Source organism: Thunnus albacares, chromosome 16, assembly GCF_914725855.1.
Source record: "Thunnus albacares chromosome 16, fThuAlb1.1, whole genome shotgun sequence".
In the NCBI taxonomy this organism is placed as follows: domain Eukaryota; kingdom Metazoa; phylum Chordata; class Actinopteri; order Scombriformes; family Scombridae; genus Thunnus; species Thunnus albacares.
Window position 1 is genome coordinate 18,411,287 of NC_058121.1, and position 22,307 is coordinate 18,433,593.

A 22,307-nucleotide genomic window follows, 5' to 3' on the forward strand; every position below is an offset into this window, starting at 1 on the left:
CAAACTATTACCAGGATACTCCAAAAACCTGATTATAACCAGGACAGCGGTGCATATGTAAACACATTCATTTATCTAATTAATTCTCAGTTAATTCCCCTCTGCCATTTTATTTTCAGTGACAGGAAAAAAAAAATCAACAAGTGTCACTATGTTTCAACACATAATAAAACTTGTTGGACCCAGGTTAAAGGCTGTCAACCGCATGTTGTGTAATTATTAATAGGTCTGCTGTGGAATATTGTTGGACTGAGCAGGGAGCCAATTACTCTAAATGTCGCTCTCTCTCGCTCTCTCTGGTGCCTGTTGGCAACCACCTACTCACACATTAAAACACCAAAATAGAATCACCAATACAACTTTTATCCCTAAATAACACACAACACAGAGTCCAAAAATAACTCACCACACACACCGCCTTCCCACTGACTCTTATTAATGACCCGTCTGAAGAGCCATCTGCTTTCGTGTAAAGCAGTCTGCGTAGCTCACACTAGCAGCTGCGTGTGGAAGTCTAGTGCTTGGGTCTTGTACATGTATGGCAGGGTGCTTCACGGAGCTCAATGATTTGTGAGAGGACGTCTCAGCTCACCAGTCAGTGTTTAAGCTGAGCTGCAGTTGTCCTACTAAAAAGGCCTCCTGGTATAGTGTAGTTTCATTACCCACACTGGGGCAGTGTTTCCTGTTTTTCTCAAGATAACAGTTTACAAAAATGTGTCACAGTACTTTTTAAATGATGTTACAGGCTTAATGTGTTTCCCCTTGCACATAATGCACCTGTTCTTTGCAGTGACATAATTGAGGACTTTTTTCAAACTAAAATAATGGAATACACACAGTATATTGCCCAACTTAGTGATGACAAAGAGAAGGGAAGCAGGTTTGGTACTTTCTTGACTGTGATTTGGCTCAGAATTTTTTTTTTTCTATGATGTCCTCAAATTACTTCCCTATCTCCTGCTTTTCACATGATCTCACATCATCTTTCTCGTCTTGCTCAATAATGCGCAGAATTTACGAAACCATTCACCATGACGTGCAATCAAACTGCCCTAGAATCAGCACATATTTCACAACTAGCTGCACATGTGTATGACAGTCTGTTGAAGCGATTACGAACAATATATAGCTACGAGCATTTGTCACAGTTAATAACGCCATTAATTTTCTGTGTTTTGCAACAAACCTGCTTGTGTATGCAATTAGTCTTCCCTGTAGGGAGCCAAAATCACTAGCAGAGCCTTTTGTGTGAGAGTGCCTATAGAGAATGGGGAATATGCTGAGCTATCTGCAGTATCATGCCTGCTCTGTGAGGAGGAGTCTGCCTCCGCATGTGTGTATTGGTGCAACACAGGTGCAGTAGGACAGTCTTCTTGTCACCTGAACATGCATACATACATATACCTGCACCAGATTGTATTGTGATTTTATTCTCTGTATTAGTGTTTTAATAACTATAATATTGCTCTATTTTTATGGTTTTTATTCAAAATCTCTGCATCTCTGGCCAATCTAAGCTTGAACTACAAAGATGGGAGATGGGGTTGCTAAATAACAGAAATACCTGTTCTTTGTTTGCTCTCGTAGCCACGGCAACATTGACAAAGACTCAGCAGCAGACGGCCGTAGCACATCTAAGTGGTAAATTGACTGTCTTGACTCCCATCCCTTACTTGCCGTTCTCCGACCAGATATCTATTTCCATCTTTTAAATTGGCATCAACTAAATCCAGATTGAGGAAGTCAGTCCGGAGGCATCTTTACGTCACTGATAGAAATCATGGAAACAATCCAGAAGCAATCCCGAAGTCACATTCATCATGGATTCTGTCTGTTCTGCAAGTCAGCTGAGACCGCAGAACGTCATTATGGTATACAGTATGTGAAAATGGGCTCCTAAACCAAAATACCACAGGATTAGCGATATCATGCAAATATGTAGTGTGTTTAAAAGAAGAGAGTTCTTATCTATTTATCTTGTCTGTTTTAAATAATGTGATTTATCCTTGCGTCTCTTTAGTTTAATTACATACTTATATACAATATTTATTGTCTGTTAATACATAGGTCATATTTGTATATATTCCACATGAACATGCACTTCTAAATTATCAGTGGCCACCCCTTCTGCTATGCTTTGCTTGACTTGAGATACACGCTGCCAAATGCTGCATAATGATAGCAGAAGTAATGCATTCCACATGTTCACTATTAGGCATACAATCTGATTCGTGATTTGCTCACCAAATATGGTTTCTAGATAACTTGTATGATGCAAAAGGGTTGTTTCGCTACCACACACTGTGGTAAAGACTACAAATACCTCCCCAATTTGGCTGATTAGATCCTTTACAGTGATGTTGGTGACATAAATTTTAAAGCAAGCTGCCATAAAAGGAGATTTCATATTGTTGTATAATGCAGACTCACTTAGCTGAAGTGCTGTGCGGCATTTGTATCTCAAATAGGTATGTATACTTTGTGAATGGTGGATACAAACACTAAATTCTTGGCAGTAAATTCAGTCACTCAGCAGCGGCCACGTGCTGCAGTAGCAACAGCTAAGCGTGCAAGCCAGCCGAGACTTCACACTGCGATGAACTTGTGAGAAATTTCTTGGGCTCATGAGACCATCAGAAGATCAAGCGGTTGTCAATCAAAACTTTTTTCATTACACTAGTTGGATAGCGCTAACTGGAAAAAGGATCTAAATGGCAGAACTGGTGATATCATGGAAAGACACTGTAAATATAAACTGTTTCCTTGCCTATTTGCAGCAGTGTGGGTGATGTTGTGAGCAGCGAGACATTTTATGAACAACAACCGACTGTGACAACAAGCATCTGTCCTGCTAAGTATCCATGAGCAGGTTGATGAACCCCTGTGCAACCTGTGCTATGACCTCAGTGAAAAGAGAAATTCTCCTTTGATGATTAATAAGGTACTACATAATCATGACAAAATACAGTCATTAACTTTCATAGAGTGGAACTGACTCAGAGTTAGATCATTCTTTAGGCTCTGAATGTTTGAAATTGAGGAGTAAATCATCCTCACAGTGCAAACTAATCCGTTGCCCTGTTGATTGATTGTTATGGCCGTAAACCACGTCAGTTAAGGGAAGCAGTGGGGACTCATTCTGCATGATGGAGGCCAAACATATTTTTTTGGTTTAATGCTGAAACTCAGTCAAAAAGGGACAGCCAGAAAGAAAAGACAGAGCAGGGGAACGAGACAACAAATGAGAAGGGATAGAGGAATAGAAAGAAAGAGAGTGAGAAGGGTGTGACCTTAATCCCGGTGTGGATAAGAAAGAAACTTAACACACATTCTCAGTGAAACGCACACACGCACGCGCGCACACACATCTGGTCCATCCAGTTTGTATCTCACAAGAAAAGTATGTTGGAGGTTTAACTTCTGATACACACAGCGAAACTTCCACTATGTAACCCCTGTGAGATGAGTCAGCACTCCAGTGGGTTGATTAGTTACTCTTTGACTGCTGCGGGTTATCAATCATAGACGACGGGTGTGGTTACTTAGTTTAGTTTATGCTGAAGTTCATCCATGAGTCATCAACCTTTTCATTGTCATCAACAGTCGCTTTGTAGTCGCAGCACTTATGCAGCTAATGTGTGAGTGAGGGCCTGATCATTTCCATTTTGAAGTTATCATATCATTCAGGTAATGTGTGTAAATTTGCACAGGCAAATGTGTGAATGACACTAACATATCCGATAGCAACATGACCACACACTGCAGTGTCATACATAATACCACATGGCGCCTCTGTGCCTTACCCTGCATACAAGCCACTACATGTTACACCACCCAGCCAGAGCATGAAGCAGGCTACTGTTCCAGATGAAGGCAGCCATGCCGCTGTGGAGACTGATTAAATGTCAGCTGCTCTGGGTTCTGTCCAGCTCTGGGTTCGGTCCAAAAAGGCCTGCAGCGGAGGCTTTGCTTTCTGTCTCATCAAATAACAATGAACAACAACCAGGTTGTTCGGGGGAAAATGTGACAAGTCAGTGACTAGAAAGGTGTGTCCGATCCATACGGGATCAGAAGAATACTCCAAACACTCCAGTATGGATGCATTACCCCCAACAAGAACACACACATAGGTGTATACAGTAATGGGACAATGTACAGGTGGACATGCTATTTATAAATACATATTGGTGTGAATAATTACACTTCACTAACTTCATAGTCTAGAAAGTTGTTCTTTGCAATTGAAGTGCACTGCCCTCATGTGGTCACAACATTATGAGTAAGTACACAACTCTGTCTCTCTGAGTGTATGTGTGTGAGTGAGTGTGTGTATGTGTGTGTGTGTGTGAGAGAGAGAGAGGGAGAGAGAGAGAGAGAGAGAGAGAGAGAAAGATGGAAGTGTGGGCTCCAGCCGGCCTATATCTGTCCCAACTCCCACATGCAGGCAGACATGAAGAAAAGGTGTCTCGTCTGGGGCGCAAATGGTGACCCACATCCCCAGCTACACCACACCCCCTCTTGTAGCATCTCATTACGTCAGACTCCATAATGACCCACGAGATCACAGCTATATGGTTTTCATCCCTAACATAAAATACCCCAGCCTACAAACTTGAATTGCTCCAGGACGCCTCTACATGCCAGAGGATGTGAGCACTTCCTCTGCATTTCGAAATGCCTCATTTTATTCTATCAGTGTGAGAGCCAGCTTCTCGTCAAGGCTGCACCCACTTCTTGTTCCATAGGAGGGATCCTGCTTAAGTAAAATTGTATATTGAATGTGGATTAGTTTCTTCCCCCCCAATCATTAGTACAATATTCATCTACATATATAAATGCGATAAACGTGTTTTATTGCACGTAGAGGCAATTCTATTCACTATTTTGAGATGTGTTTCGAGCGACTACCCCTACAAAACATGGTATGCCCCACTCCCTGCCGTTAGCCGTTGTTGTATCCTATGCTACTGAACAGATTTGTCGCGATACAAACTAGCTACACACTGGCATTAAAGCCACGAAAAGATGCTCCTTCACGGGATTAAAACAATAAAACAAACAAGAAGAAGTCAGGGAAAACTTTGCCCAACTGTGCCCAAACTTTGATAGACTACAACCCAAATCACTTCCCTACAGTTTCGAGTGTGTTAGCATTGTTTTATCTCACCACTATTGCCATTGGACGCGTTTTTTTCTTCTTCTTCTGGAGCAGTCCAGTCTGATGAATTCACCGAAAAAAGACGGAGATGATGATGTGCCCGTTAAAGACCCGGTAAAATACGGCGAATTGGTCATTTTGGGGTAAGTCTGTTTAAAAACCTAAACCGATAGTAAAAAAAAAAAATGTGTAGGATGCAGAAATGCTCCAGTGGTAAATTAACGCTAAATGTGTAGCGGCTCCATCCGCACAATAAATCTACAGATGACGTGTGAGTTCAGGTTTAATCCACTGCTCTTATAAAATATATCGATATTGTTGTCGTTTTTCGGACATTACATGTGTAACATTAGCATATTTTACCTCATTTCTCATGTATTCTACACTGCCACCGTTCCCACCACCGGTCTAGAGACTGTGTAGTAATGTCACAAACTAACTTTGTGCTCCAAAATGAAATCACGATCTCTTTGAAACTGTGCCCCCTCATTGTTTCAGCATCATGTATGCTGCATTTGAGTGTAAAAAGGAGCTGATTTTGCCATAGCTATAGTATATAAGGCTACTACGGATGTAACGCTAGCTGCCTTTTGATCAATGGTTGTAGAGGAGGGGGGGGGGGGGTGGAGGGGTAAGCAGCGCTGGGTTGCTCAGGCTGAAAATCCCAATGATGTCATACTATGCCGGGTATGTGATTGCTAAAAGTAGGACTGAAGATGATATCATTTTCTGGGAATAAAAGCCATGCCACTTGCTCATATGATTTAGTCATAAAGCCTATGTCATCTTTTATTACTAATTGATAAAACGTCGCAGCCAGATGACCATCCATGCCAGAGAAGGAGAAGAAGAAGGAGCTGGAGGAGGAGGAGAAAACCACCAACACACACACATATACAGAAGGCAGGATGTGCTGATGACAGCCACCAGCTTCCACAGCATTTCCACCCCTACAGCTCCACACTGTGCAGCGGTCTGCAGGGACCAGAAAATGCCACAACACACACACACACATATATACACACACAGTCATATTCAGGCTTACACAGGCCTCCCTGTTGCCCTGCAGAGCTTCCTGTGTATGCCAAAGATAACTGACCTAATGGCCTATCTCTTCCCCTCCGGCTGAACATGGAGTGAGGAGGCTGTAGCCTGCCTGCATCAGAATACTGATTAGTCTTCCTCCTCCTCATCTGACTGTTTGAACAGAGCAGCCCTTTACGTCCTCAGATCAGAATACACAAGTGTTCATTTAACGGCCTGTTTGGGAAGTTTTGGCCACGCAGCTTAAACACAAGCGGCCTCTGCGGTGTGTGCTCTCTTTGAAACTTTTAATGTGCTTCATTGTGGGTAGAAAATGCATTTGTATTAGCTCACTTTTAAACTGTAGTGGTTGAGGTTTGGTTTGATCCTGCCCTGCCAGAGTGATGGCCACAGGCTAGCAGCCTATTAGAGGTATCCTGTCTGTGGTTGTGAACAAGAGCTGAGTGATATGGGGTAAATAGATATAGTTATAGCTGAAATACTATCTTTCACTGTTATTCTGTTATGTAACACAGTTTACAGTATGTTAAAAATGTCATAATTCGATTACAGAGATGGGTGATATACGTAGATAGGAGTTCGTCTGCCCCCAAACGTACATGACTTTGACAGCAGATACCCGTCAGTACAGGCTGTTCTTTCTGCTCCTTCCTGTCAGATGTCATATTTTCCTGGCCCATTTGTGCAAGTGTGGTTTGACTTTGCATCTGTCAGCCTTGATGATCACATGCCACGTGTGGTCGATGCCTGCTTCAGTGCCGGCCATGTGATCTTTGCATTGGCTGTCTGCCATCGCTCATTACCTTAGTTAGCCTGGACACCGTGCCACACTGCGCTGCCCTGTCCACTCACTCCTACCTCATGACCCTCTTCCCATCACTATGCATAAACCCTCTTGCCCTCTCCGCTTATCTCCCCCACACCTTTTTATCTCACCATTAACACGACGTCTGTGTCGCATACCTCACTCTTTCACCCCGGTCTCTTCCCTGCCAGCCTGCCACAGTTTTGCTGAGTGCTGACTTTCACGGAGGCAGGCCCTCCTCGGTGGCGTGCCCTCAACGAAAATAAACCCCGTGTCGGGGGGCAGAAGGAGTGAATATTTCATACAGTGTTTTATGATGCACACGTGATGCAGGCCAGAACTGCCCAGTCAAATCATACCCAGTGAAGCTGCTCTTCCACTGGCCTTTCCCCTCGACCTTCTGCTTCGCGTCGTCTCTCAGCCCCTTTCTCACCATCTCTTCTCCCTGCGCTCTGCTACATTTCATCCATTTTGCTTTGCTTTTTTTGTCAGAAATACTCATGATAACTTCAGACTGGTTTTCTGTCTGTTTCTGTCAGAGCACTGGCTACCTTTTCTCTCTCTGTAAGCTGATTTTCTCCCATGTGCCTTCTCATCCTTGGTCTCATTTCACATCTTCTGCCTCTTAACCAGACCCCTCAGATGCCTTTCCTCATGTTTCTTTTTTTTTTTTCCTGACCCACCACTCCTCTTGTCAGACAGGGTCCAATTAGAACTGACAGGCAGGGCCACGGAGGGAGCATATAGCACTGAGTCATCTTCTGTGATTGGACTCTACATTTATAAGTAAATGTGGCCTGTGTGAAGGTTTGTCTAGATAACGCACCTGATCTCTACAGTGTTCTGTGACTGCTTGCCCTACTCTGACTTCAGGGTTGTTGCCCAAAAGAACTCAGTTTTTTTGTCCTAAGATTCATGGAAGTAGAGCTCATTAAAAATGCAAACCAACTGGCCTCAGCCTCACACTTGCAAAGTAAACCACTGAAACACATCCTAATTCTAACCAAAAAGTGGACAAAAATGAACTACCAGCACTAACATGAATAAAATGTACATCAAGTTAAATGTGCACATATCTTCTGAAATCCACTGTGCCTCTTAGAGAGACTTTGTATTTGCCGCAGATCTGGTTAGAAATGCCAGAAAATGACTTTTGTTTCCGTTAATTTCTTGGTACCCCTTTAATTTGTGCATTATATGGTTAAAAGATAGATTCACTATATTTCAAGTCTGCCTTAAAACAATAGTCAGGTGCCCATATGAACACTGAAGCAGGTTTTTGCTCACTGTAATCATTCCTCCTGATCATACTGACCGTTAAAAGATCCCCTCCTACTGTGCTTATAATGTAAGTGATGGGGATAAAATCCACAGTCCTTGCTTTGAGCAAAAGCATCTGTAAAAGTTTATCTGAAGATAATGAGGCTGGTCATCTAAGTTAGTCAAATAAAGTAACATTCTTTTTAGTAAAAAAAATTCCTTATTTGTGTCTAAACAGATGTTTATTATTTTTTCAATTGACCAATCAATCAATTATGGTATAAATGTAACAAATAATGACAAATGCATCATCATTATCACAAGTTTGTTTTCACACTGTTTTTGTTGGCCGAGTATTCAATTTGTATTCCCATGAAAAGGATAAAGGAAAGCAAATATTTGCATTTAAAAAGCTACAAACAGCTGATTATTTGCATTTTTATCTGATGAATCACATAATCAGTTGTTGTCTTATGAAAGACTGCTTGATCAATCAATCACAGTTGCAGAGCTGTGTTGTACAAACACTGTCAGAGCATGCAGATGGAGTTCACCCCTCGCTGAGAGATCACTGTGAGACAGATCAGACCAGATGCCCCCAGATCTGAACCAGTTTGAAGGCGAGCGAAGGCAGAGTTATTGTCCTTCACAAAGTCTTCTTCTCCGCTGGGTATCTTGTGAATAGTTTCTCTTAAGGACCATGCACTGCTGATTAGTGAAAAAGCCTTAAAACCAGCCGACTGCCTTCTGCGTGAACTCAAACTGTGAAAATTCTGTTTGACTCAGCTTCAAAAAAAAAAAAAAAAAATGGAGGACAGAGTCAGTATTATAGTCAGATCCAACACCAGAAAAGAGCTGACATCATGCCACATTAATTAAAGCATGAAAACTGAGATCATCTTTTCAGGAAAAAGGTTGATATTGAATTATAAAACACTCATGAACCAGAATTTATTATTTATCAGTTTCATAGGAAGAGTCCTAAATTTTCATGTCTGCTTCTATTAATGAACACAAACCTTTAAAGTCGCATTTTGAATCCCAACTACAGCACTTAGTCAAGGCCATACGGTTAATATTATTGTATGGATAAATGGTAAAACGGTAAATGTCTGCATTTATATAGTGCTTTTATCCACTTCACAATGTTTCTGCTGCTCACTCACACACTCACACACTCACACACACACACTCACACACCAATGGCGGCAAGCTACCACGCAGGGTGTTGACGCAACCATCAGGAGCAATTTGGGGTTCGGTATCTTGCCCAAGGACACTTCGACATGTGGACAGGAGGAGTCTGGTATCGAATCACCGACCTTCCGATTAGCGGACGACCTGCTCTAACTCCTGAGCCACAGCCGCCGTATGGATGGTGAAAATGACTCTGCCGTGCTGCAAATGCTTTTCATTGTAAAAAAAAAAAAGTTAGGTAAAGAGCGAGCTCTTCTACAGTGAGCATGAGCCTGGAGTACAGCCCGAACGAGCGAGATCAAGTGGTATTTGCTCTTTTTCATCGAGGCTCGGCAGTTTAATATGAATCACGAGTGGCCCTGTGTGTGCTGTTTTAATTCATTTCTAAAGAATCTGCGATAATATAGCTGTGAAGATGCACAAAATCAATTCAGCTTCCTCTATCCTCGCAGTTATTTCTTCAGACATCTCGGCAGCATCAGTGGCACTTTATTAATAGATTTATTTACCCACAAGTTACGACACAGACCACAAATACAGTTGCAAACGAGATAAGTGGGTTTTTTTTTCCCTACCATTTGGCTTCCTCAATGAAGCTTGATGAAGTTGCGTACGTGTGGCCTTTGTATTCTCCTTGTTTCCATGTTCTTATTTTTGTTCCATGCTCGTGTTTGTTTGTCTTTCTCTCAGGTACAATGGCTCTCTTCCAAGCGGAGACCGTGGGCGCAGAAAGAGCCGCTTCGCTCTGTACCGTAGGGCCAAGGCCAATGGTGTCAAACCCAGCGCTGTGCACATCCTCAACACACCACAGGACAGCAAGGTGTGTGTGTGTGTGTGTGTGTGTGTGTGTGTATGTGCGCATGTTTGTGTACTGCATGCTTTACCGGTGTGTTAGCATTAGTTTCCTTCCTGTGACTCCCTGTTCTCTTTCATAAATGGGCCAGAGGAAGGGTGACTAAGCATGGCATGTGGCGAATGTGTGCTGTCCATTTGTGTGTGTCTGCCTACATATAGATGCATGATTTTTTTTGATGATTTGTGACACATGACGATGTAGGAAAATCAAAGAAATTTTCACCAGCGTTAGGTCATGCTCACATGCTGCTGTCACATGCAATATTACAGTATGAAACTTTTTATTTTTACAGTTGTGAATGTGGGTACATTTTGTTGCATTTTGAGTGACGCATTTTGAGTGACGTCGTCTTCCAGTCAAACTTACGTGTGGTTAACAAAAATTAAAGACTTTTTCCAGAAGATGAGTGCTTCAGCTCACGTTGCTTGTCACCGGTGTCGTTGCAGGCTGTGCACAGCAGGGGGCAGCACAGCATCTCTTTCACTCTGTCCCGGAACCAGACAGTGGTGGTTGAGTACTGCCATGACAACAACACAGACATGTTCCAGGTAACACACACCAACATGGTCAGGGGTTTTTCATCCATCCTCCTTAAGTAATGTCATGAACAAAATATTCCTCTCCAAGGATTAATCATTTTTCCTATGATGTTAAATTCGTGAACGCGAGCAAGTGTCTCCCAAAATATGCTGTTATGTAATGTCATCAAAGGACTCTCTGCAGTAGGTAGATTATTTTGGTTCAGGACGGTGACCATTTATTATTAAAAATAAAGGCTTATGTGTAAAATCTCTAAGAAAGTCTATATTTATTCATAATACTGCTCCTTAGGCTTGGGCAGTATCTTTCATAGCTTCATACTTTCCTGACATTCCACCGGGGTATATGATAGTATGGTGTGTAAAAAAACAAAAACATAAAAGCTGAGCTGCTGGTGAGGTGATCAGTCAGGTAGCATGTATGACATTGTCTAACTTACACTGCTGTGTATCTAATATGCAATTAGCCTACTTAGACAAGTCTTGCTGGGTTTAAATACTTATGACCCCTAGAATAATGAATATATAGCAGATAAGTGCCCTTCTTCCATAGATTCTTGCAGGAGGACCCAGTGACATTTGTTGCCACGGCGGACACGTCAGTGGCCTGAACGGAGATGATGTGCGGGTGGTGGTGGCTTACTGGCAGTTGAATAAAATCACGTGGCTAATAAACTGCTTTTGTAGTTGGAAGAAGGCTAACTCACCTTTCATCATCGAGACTAAACTCAAAATACTTCCAAACAGGGGCAGGGGCACTTTTCTTTATTACTAGTCCTGTAACATCTCCACCACTAGCAGTCGTCATCTTTCTCAGCTCAGCTGCCTGTTCCACCAGTAGAGACTGACCTCTGGTGACACGTGCTGTGCACTACAGTACCTCACCTCAATATAGTGTCTCCGTATCAGTTTAATAGAAAGAGGAGCGTCTGTATATTTGATGGTATAGAAAATCATACCTCAATACTGCTAAGCTTACTGCTCCTATGATAGTATCATACATTCATTTTATGTACAAGTGATGAAGAAATCACTCACAGCATTAAAAGTCACAGTTATGTCAAACTCCTACATGAAGCCAGTGTGAGTCTAAAATTATGACTGCAGTTATTTCAGCACCGATGTCGTCTATCACTTTCAATCAGCATTTGTTTTGATGAATGGTTTCCAGGAATGTTACAGTGGGTGTTTCTCTGTTTCGTCCCCTGCAGATCGGACGCTCCACAGAAAGCCCCATTGACTTCGTGGTGACAGACACCTCCGGAGGGGGAAAGGAGGGGGAGGACCCCTCCATCGCTCCCAGCACCATCTCGCGTTTTGCCTGCAGAGTGGTGTGTGAGCGCAACCCTCCCTACACTGCACGCATCTATGCCGCAGGCTTTGACTCCTCCAAAAATATCTTCCTAGGGGTACGTAGACTGATTATGTCACAATATATAAATATTGTAAAAGATCATTTTAACTCAGGAATAGATTAGAGGGAACGGTGCAAATATTTCAAAGAATGAGCAGCCCGTGTCGGTTATCTTGTGATGTTTTGTGTCTTTGTCTTCAGTGATCGTACAGATTTCATGTCATTACTTACATCCGATAATGGTTTAAAAAAAACAACTTCTATATTTAGATTCAGTCATTTAAAATATTCTTTGTTACCGCAGGAGAAAGCTACCAAATGGAAAAACCCTGATGGGCACATGGATGGCCTGACAACCAACGGGGTGCTAGTGATGCACCCAGAGGGGTTCCCGGAGGACCCCAAGCAAGGTCTGTGGAGGGAGATCTCTGTCTGCGGTGATGTCTACGCCCTTCGGGAGACACGCTCTGGACCCAGCCGGGGCAAACTGGTGAGTCACTGCAGATATGTTTACACGCAGTACAGTTGGACGGTCTGTTGAATTATATCAATCAATGATAGAATCATCTAGACTTATTAGGTTGTTCTAGAGGAGTGACGTGATGAAGAATGCGTGGGGTTTATTTTTAGTTTGATTGTAAGCACGTGTCTCTGTGTGTCATCCTCTGCAAGGCGGAGGGAGAGAGCAGCGCGTTACGTGATGGCTCTTTGGTTGATCTGTGCGGTGCCACCCTGCTTTGGCGCACGGGAGAGGGGCTCCTGCGTGCTCCCACCCTGCGTCACCTGGAAGCACTTCGCCAGGAGCTGAATGCATCCCGGCCTCAGTGCCCTGTAGGCCTCAGCACACTGGCCTTCCCCAGCCTGCCACGCAGCCACAGGTGGGTGCCACAAACTTGAGTATACGACAGTGTGCTTGGTCAGTAAATGTTTGAAAAATATTGATTATTTCTTATCAGGATATTCATCTTTATTTGTATAAAAACTCTTAAATGTTGTGATTTGTTTGTCACACAACGCTGGAAAATTAACGCCTTTTGATTTGTTGTTTCAGCCTTGAAGAACGACAGCCCTGGGTCTACCTCACCTGCGGCCATGTCCACGGACGCCACGACTGGGGCCAGAGATCCGAGGGAGAAGACTTACCAGGAGAGGGCGACGGCTCCACGGTCCGCCGAGAATGTCCCCTTTGCAGGAGCGTGGGTCCCTACGTGCCTCTGTGGCTGGGGTGTGAGCCCGCTGTGTACGTGGACGCCGGTGCTCCCACTCACGGTTTTGTGCCATGCGGCCACGTCTGCTCAGAGAGGACAGCCAGGTACTGGGCTGAGACCCCGCTGCCACACGGGACGCACGCCTTCAGACCCGTCTGCCCCTTCTGCTCCACTGCCCTCAGCTCCCCCGGCTGGACACGGCTCATCTTCCAGGGCCCTATCGACTAGTCACCGCACCACAGCAACCACTATCACAGTAACAGAAAGATGCCTGAGCTTCATTCATGTCGCAAACGTTGCTTAGTATTCAGTATTGAAAGGTAATTTGGATTATAAAAGCATGTGTGTTCTACTCTCAGGGCACTCGCTCTGAGTGCACAACAAACATTACATTACTGACTGAAGCCTTAGGCTGAGGATTCCTTCCCCTTATTTCTCCTTCAATGCTTGTTGATTGATTCAGGATCTGGAGGATAGGTGACTAAATAACACATAATTGAATAGTCAATACTGTCATGTGACAGTTTTCCTCTTAAATCTAATTGAAATCCAGTTCTCTGTCATGGAAGAGTCTGGTGTTTGTCATTCTAACCAAATACTTTCAGTATATGCTGGGGTTTTTTTTTTGCTTGTGTGTGTATGAAATCTACACACAGCAACCTCTATAAATGAGGCTTCTTTTGTAGTATTTGGTTGGAATGAAACCCTGCAGACTCTTTGATTAGCATTGAGGGAACATTACATCTATGTAATGTTAATTTAATGTGTAAGGTAATAAACTCCCCTGTCCACACCAGATCTCCTCCCGATCATCAAGCAGATAGAGTACAAACAAGGGCTTGGAACAAAACTGGGTAAAATCCACTTCATAACTCTCTAAAGCAATAATAGCACTCCAATAGATAAGCTAGATGTTTTGCTATTTTTAGCCAAGTGTTAAGTCAGCGTTCACTTCAAACATGGCTGAAATTTCCAGGTTAAGGGCTCAACCAGAGGTGTGTTCAATTCAGGATTTCTTTTTATCTCCAAGTGAGGTCTCAGACCAATGATCTAAGTGTGTGTGATGCAACCAAAGCACTAGAATTTCAAAGTGAACAACTGAGTTAGCGATGACATACCTGACATACCTTTTTATTTTAAATCATCTCAGACGCATTAAGTAGCCTGATCATGCCGACAGAAATCAGCGTGTTTAGGTTGCGCAGGAGCACAGCAGTCTGTATTGTCATATTGTGTTAACTTGAACACACTTCTGGTTACTGAATTATGCTAAACAGGGTCTATGTTAGTGTGATGGAGTGTCAAAAGGTTTGACCTTGCATAACCTCAAAAGATAACCTTGTTTTTTTGTTTCAAAGAAAACTATTTTGTTAGGAAATGGGGAGGGATTTATTTGGGGGAGGTGGGAGGAATTCTTTCAGATGTTCAGTGTTTAAAAAAAAAAAACAAACAACAACAACTATTTTTCTAACTGATAATCGGTTTTAGTTAACTGTTGTTACTCAGTGTAAGCAAGTTCTGTATGTTTCAGAATATTATCGTATGGTAGATGTAGGAGAGCTTGTGAGTGAGAAAACATTGCCAACACTGTGTCCAACACACACACTTACACACTGCTACCGTTTAAAAAAAAAAAAAAAAAAAAGAAAGAAAAAAAAACATTGCCCAGACAATGAATGTAGCCAAATACTCAGGCTATATTTAGCCTTCCCTGGTGCTCATATTGAATGGTCTATATTGTGATACTATTTTTGTAACTGAATATTATGGTGTAGCTTGGTGACGATCTAGCTTGAACAAGTCCGATAATTTCAATAATAGCCTCAAGTGTGGAAGACGTATAATTGATAAAACACACTCACATGAAATTGTGTCTAGCTTGCATGTGCTGAACGTACACATACAGTATGTACACTACACACACACACACACACTTACTCGAAAACTTTGCACGGTGGATTGCCAAACTGTTCTTCCTTCATACTGAGAGCGTTTATCCTCGTGAGAGGAGACAGACAAAGATGTCTTCCGAGTCCTCAGCTGTTAAAACTGAAGCATTTCTGTTTTTATTTTTATTTTTGGAAGACCTCTCAAAAAAACTAAGAAAAAAAAGAGAGAGAGAGAGAGAGAGAGCCTAAAAAAAACCTCATACTTGATAGATGCGTGACGTTTGTAAATGAGACCTCTCGAATCCCACTTTGTACTACTATGCTAATATTTTCCACCAAACTAATTCACTGCAGAAAGATATCCACATCGACACTCGTTTTCATTTTGTATTTAGACCGATCAAGGAAAATATAAAGCTGATGAAATAAGATACCACTTGGAACAAAGAAGTGATACCATTTGAGGAATTAAAAGAAGTCTAAATACTAGATTTAAACTCCCTAGTGTGGTGGATAATTGACGTAGTGTTGTAATTACTGTAGCTCAGGATTAGTGTGTAATCTCAGATTCTCAGCTGGCAAGGCCTGAAGGAAGGTTTCGGAACTGCAAAACGCATAAATAGGACATTAGGTGTGAGGATATGTATCTGATGTAATGGATAAATTTTTAGAAGGCATACAGTAAGGTAGATCAGCACAGATCCAGGATCAGTCACATACGGGTCTTAATAAAAAAAAAAAAAAAAGGGGTTTAGTGAAACAGGCACAAACAGGCTATGAAAACACCTCGATCTGCTGCCCTTTACTAAGCACGCCAAATCCAGTGAATCCTGCTTTTGAAGATAATATATACAACAATTACTGTAACACCATTGGCATGTGGATGGAAGAACCGTTGCACTACCCTTTTTTTAGTTTATATTGTTTGTTTTAGTTTACATTTTTCTTTACTTTTCCACCTTTATTTTATTCTTAATTCAAACCTTCCTGAGGTTATAGGTGTCCATATGCAATTTCCTTGTTTTTAGATTTTAGTATTATTGAAAAATTCAGATACAGTATCTATTTTTGAGTGCCATCAGGTTGTTTTTAATGCCATCAGTAACATTATTAGCTCTTCCTTTTTTTTTTTTTTTTTTTTGTATCAACTTTCACTCTAGATGACAAAACCTGAACCGCCTCAACTTATGAACTCATCTTATCAGGTGAGTGAGTAGCTGACACGTAATACACAGCGTAAAAACCTCACAGTTAACAAAGCATTCCTTTAAAAAAAAAAAGAAAACAAACATCCACGTTATGTACAGCTATTTTGTATTATTTTATATCATATTCTTCTGTAATCGTATGGTGCACAGACAATCGCTATACACATGTCAATAAACCTGTTAAAAAGTTGAATCTGTTCTGTTTGTGTGGCTGTTTTGTTGCTGTGAATTGCTTCTTCTTCAGGGTGTGAAAATAGAGCAGCATGAAGTCAAAATGTGCGCTTCACTTGTGCTGAGACCAACAGAGGGCGCCCGCTACTCACGCTTCCACCATGATGAAGGTTGCTTTGAGTTGCATCACCTCTTTAAAATAATCAACCATTTTAATGAGGCGTTTTGGCAGTCATGTACATCACCACGCAAGAAGCGATAAGAAGCAGCAAATGTCTGCAAAATTACAAAACGCTTGATTTAAAATAGCAATTTTAAAAAGACTGAAGTTCTTTCCCTTTGCAAAGAATTCAGGATGTCTGCTGAAAAGACTCCTGAAGACCTGCTGAGAGTGATGTTATTCAGAAGTTTGTTCAGAAATTATTTCACTCTTGAACCATGGGGAGTTGGCTTTTCTTTTTTTTTCTTCCAAAGATTATGGAGCCTATTTCATGGGTATCTCAGTGCCACACAACATTTAATCTGTTTCAGAGCATGGGAGGGAGAAGAAGAGAAATCCAAAAACCTCCTCAGACTCTATAAGAGACAATATAGGTAAGTTAATTATGGTACATTTTAAGATGTACAAACAATTTTCAACTAATTTTAAGTGATACATTTCTTTAGTTGTCAGTATGTGATATCACACATTTGTTTAGAAAGCATTTTACAATACATAAGTAGTCTTTTATACATTTTCACACCAGGCTTTTCTCATTTTTCAATGTCCTCAAAAATATAAACTTTGCTGTTGAAGGTTAAAACTTCAACAGCAAAGTTTTTCCCCAAGGTATGAACAGGTTTAGGAGGGCAGTTTGGCTTTTTTCAGGGGTCAGGCCATTACATTCAAAGCCCAGAACTTAATACAATAACAGCAGCGTGGATGTGTTGAGCAGAGTCAGTTTTGAATTCATGGGTTGCATCATTTTTTCATGTCTGAAACACTGTGACTGACAATATTTTCTTGTTGCTTTATCCTGAGTTTCACCAAGCGGATACATTTCAGTAGGGAAGCAACTCACTACCTTGTCAGACAAATGATCCCATTTGTAGATATTAAATTGATTGATACATATTGGCTAGAAATTAATCTGCACTCTGCTTACAGTACAGTCAAGAAAACAGGGTGACAGCTGGATGTGGACGAAACTGGACTGGATGGTTGAAAACAGAAACACAAGAGCTGGAGGAAATGCCTGGTGTTCAATTCAATTCATTATTGATGTCAAGGTTTGGACTGCAGGCCGCCAGCACCCTGCAGAAGCTGCTGGGTCACTGTGTGGCAAATTAATTGTAACTTTCTTTGGGAATATGTACTAAAGCACAATATCAATCGGCATGGTAAGGGTTGCTGATAAATATTTGAATATAAACAATGGCTTATATAACTATGTAATATGAATGGGGTTAGTTATAGTGATGTACACAAAGAATCATCACCCAACTCTGCACTTCTCTTCAGCTCTACGGAGCAATTTAGTGTCTTTCAGTTAATTGTTTTGGTTTTACGTCCCACACTTTTACTGTTTTGGTTCACTGTGACAGCTCAGGCAGCTGTTTTCACTAGTAAAACTCTAAAAAAGCCATTATACCTAACCAGCACCAAATGTCAGACAGACAAACTTAACAACTAGCTGGTTAACACAGTTGAGCATTTAGCAGCTAATGACCCAGTTATATTTTTCAGGAGTTGGTGGAGACCAAAACAGAGCTAAAAGGAGAATGAATATTGGACTTACATTCATCCGGTCGCCAGAAACACAACTATAACTGAACTTTGATGTCGCTCTGTCTCTGCTGGATGTGTTAATTTAGGTTAAGGTAATTGTTTGCAAACACATTAACCACAATATGTCAAGTTGAGGCTGTGTATTACTGAATTAATTTGTGTTAAATCAGATTACTGCACAGCAAACTTATACAGAGAATAGCAGAGAATAAATACAGAGAAACTGAGAGTTAAAAGGGGCCCAGCAGGTCTTTATTGCCCCGGAGCCCCCTAGCATATTTATCCAGCCATGCTTGAAGTGTGTGTGTATGTGTGTGTGTGTCAGGGGACCTAGCATAGATGATGGAGGCAGGGTTTAGTAATACAGTTAAATTCTCAGTGGAGGGATTTGTAGGTTTTGATCCCAGCTAATTAATGTGAAACCCTCAATGGGAGTAATGGGTATGTGTGACAGGAAGTTTGAAGGGGACTCTCCTGTCTGTGTGTATGTGTGTGTGTTTGTGTGTGTGGGTTTTCATGCATATGTCTATGTAGTAGCATGTAAAGGCATCTGAGCTGGTGTGTGTGTGTGTGTGTGTGTCGGTGCTGTGTCGGTGCTTTTCTCTCTGTAACTCTCTGCGGACTCCCTCTGGAGGTAGCAGGGGGCGTTCATACCATTGTTCCATCAATCCACCCATTAACTACAAACACTGGGAAACTTTAATTAAGCTGGGGCCACAGACGATTAATTAACTTTAAGACCTTCACTTCTTTTTTCTTCCCTTATACACATTTCACTAAGTCACCGAGCCATAGAAAGTGTTAATTTAGCCACATAATTTACAAATCCAATTAAAGCCAATATTAAGGCATCACAAGCTGCTGTTCTGTGTTCTCTTTAGTCTTATAAGACTATTCTCTTTTGTGGCTCGACTAGCAGTCAATGCCAGCTCACGTAAGCCGAGCAGAATGTATTAAACAGGGGTTAGGAGTTGTAATAAGTTTGATTATTTTATGGAGTTTATTATGCTGTGTTATCCTGTTAGGGAGGTGATGTTGTGGCAGCGGGTTGGTAATCCAGACTGTCTTGTGTCTCACCAAGTGGTCTCCCGCTCTGCCGCCATGGATGCAACATGTCACTATTTGGGAAGGAAAAGCCCAACCTAGATATGAGTGGATGAGAATATGACAGAGGAGGGAATCTGTTTCAACACCTGCCATATATGGCTAACCTCAGCTGTCAGGAACGTACAGTGTATGTCCTCACTGTGGCATTTGTGTGAAGCCTGCTGATAATGGCACTTCACTTCATACCCACCCAGTCTTCTCCAATGACTAATCCCCCTCACTTTTGTAAATACATCATTCCAGCAGTTTCCCTCTAACTTAATATACAGCGGCAGTATATGAAAGGGTTCACCCACACTCACAAAAAACCTATTTCATGTACGTCTAAAGGAATCTAGTTGTGCAGATACTTCTGCCCACATTTTGAGACATCTGTCTCTGTGGTGGACAGTATTAATTTGAAGTACTTTATGGAAGAAGTCGTCTTTATGAAAACTGTTGACAGTGCGGATCATCCAGAGTACAGAGTCACTGTTTCTCAAAAGAGATGTTTCTATTTAGATTTATTTAAATGTAATGTTTTAAGGCTGTTAGGAGGGCCTTAGCTATTGGACTGGAATTTGGGGGTTTTCAGCAACTTAATGGGACTTCACATTCTGCAGTCAAAATATGCATATGGTGATAATTTTTAGACTGGTTCCATTAGGCTATATATTTAAATTGGACTACTCATAGGCCTATAATGAAATGATTCAGTATTTTCCACATCGTCTTGGTTTCTGGTCAAGAGTTCAAGGTGAACCTGGTCTATTGACCACAGTATTTCTAAAATGCTGGCTGTAAGCACAACACATGAAATTCCAGTCATCTCCACTGTACTGGAATGGAGGCAAAATTTCAGAGATGTATACCTCAAAACCTGGACAAAGAAAACCAAAGCTATCTGCATTACTTGAACCCATTAGAGTGGAAAAAAGGTTGAAAAAAAATCATTTTGGTGAACTGATCCTTTAATGACAATAGAATAATCAAAAAAAAAAAAATCAAACTGAGGTTCAGTTCAATTACATTTTTTTTTAGTTTTTTGTTAAAATTGGCTTGGAATCATTAATTTAGCAGAATAAAATGCTAATGCATGACTACCACTGAAAGTTGATAAGCCCACTAGGGAATTTGAGGGGGGGGGGGGCTTGGGGAGGATGATATCCCCCTTGTTAGCAAAATGACCAAAATACATTCCCCTTGTTAAGCTGCCATCCCCCCTTGACATCCCCTAGTAGCAGAGAGAGTGCAGGGGCAGAAGGGTTGTTTAGCTGAATATGTTGGTCATTGATCCTTTATCTGACTGAGTTTTGTGCAAGTTAGAATCTATGGCCCGAATATTGCTATGAAATATCAGTAGCCTAACTGTGCTATGCATTGATAAATCCATGGCGCTGTCCGTGGTGCTGAAGTTGTAGACGGATTTGTAATTGCACCTTTTTCTCTCAGTCTCACCCTTCTGTCAGTTTCATCTTTGATCTATAATATTCTCTAAACTATATATTATAAATACTCAATTCTACACCATATTGTAGCCTAAATACTCTATAGAGTAGTGTCACCTTCATGATCAAAGTGACAAATAGCAACGTGTTGTCGCCGAAGAGCGAGAGGATCATCGAGACACACTGCTGCCTGTAGTACTCCTATAATATTCCTATAATATTTCTATGATCATTCAGTAGCATCTGTGCTGTTGAAAATACACTCCCAGACCAAGCCACCTCTATAACAAAAAATTTAAGGGGAGACATGTCCACACATGGCTTTTACTATAGATGTTTGGTGTAACCTGTGAGTGGAGCAGGTAATGTGACTGAGGAAATTAACCTGCACTGACCGCACCACACTCAACTGCTAGAGTTACATAAGTCGAGGTAAAGTTTATACCATCAAAACTACAGTGTGTTTTGACAAGTAAGCAAATAGATGCTTAATGTCCACATTTAGTGAAAGAATAGGCCTACACAAAACATGTATTTAGCTTAACAGCAGTTCTATTAAATTTAAATTATAATTGCAATTATAATATCAAGAATCAGGATAGGCCTATATGATAATCCTGTAGTCCTAGAGTTACCCTCCCATTGGGCCATCCCCTTGTTAAAAAATAATTAATCACCTGCCAGATAAGCCTAATATTGAATGTTTACCTATAGCCTTAAGCAGTATAGAAAGTAGGACAAGGAAATTTCTACATTGTTAAAGTATTTATCAACCAACTGTTGTCATCTTTGTTTATTGATTCTAATGTGTGACTGTTTACCTCTTGATGCAGTGTGTCTTGTTTTAGCATATGTTGTCATGACCTTGAAAACATGACCTTCACATCTCCAATAAGCAGTTTTTTCCTGTTTTTCCGTACAGTTTACGTGGTAAATTTCATTATGTAGCTCAAACAATGTCAAACCACATGAACACTTTCAGAGTTATTACCAGTTTGAATGAGACGCCAGCTAGAGTTGGTGAAAACTTGCATAGTAAAACTACCGTGTTGGGGTTAGTTTAATCCCGCCCACCTCCTCCTCCTCCTTTCAAACGGAACTGAATCTTTTTCTTCACATGGACTGAGTGTGGTAAGTTTCTCCCAATCACCTATTTAACAGGTATTTCGATATTTTAACAGAAACAGTACCTAAGTATAACATTATTGTTTTTTCTCCTTACAATTTGGCTGTTTTTTTTTCTGAAAATATCCAATTCCAAATGGCTATCTGGCCAAATTAAGCTAATAGCTAGCTTAAATGTGCAGACTTAACAT

General features: G+C 41.3%; 1 protein-coding gene and 1 long non-coding RNA gene across 5 annotated transcripts in view; both read left to right on the top strand.

The window, feature by feature from the left end:
• Positions 1-4,937: 4,937 nt before the first annotated feature.
• LOC122965358 (E3 ubiquitin-protein ligase pellino homolog 2) lies at positions 4,938-14,015 on the top strand. Its single transcript, XM_044329368.1, has 7 exons — positions 4,938-5,301; positions 10,155-10,284; positions 10,767-10,868; positions 12,071-12,268; positions 12,518-12,703; positions 12,886-13,091; positions 13,265-14,015. Exons 1-7 carry the CDS (start codon positions 5,222-5,224, stop codon positions 13,647-13,649), a joined length of 1,287 nt encoding a protein of 428 aa, XP_044185303.1. The 5' UTR covers positions 4,938-5,221; the 3' UTR covers positions 13,650-14,015.
• A 7,891-nt stretch (positions 14,016-21,906) lies between these two features.
• The window catches only part of LOC122999727, a 36,971-nt gene continuing 36,570 nt past the window's right edge, over positions 21,907-22,307 (top strand). The window contains exon 1 of one of the 4 annotated variants that reach the window (XR_006407809.1): positions 21,907-22,122. This is a non-coding gene — a long non-coding RNA (uncharacterized LOC122999727). The remainder of the gene's footprint in view (positions 22,123-22,307) is intronic. The other 3 variants (XR_006407810.1, XR_006407808.1, XR_006407807.1) reach the window with 3 other exon arrangements.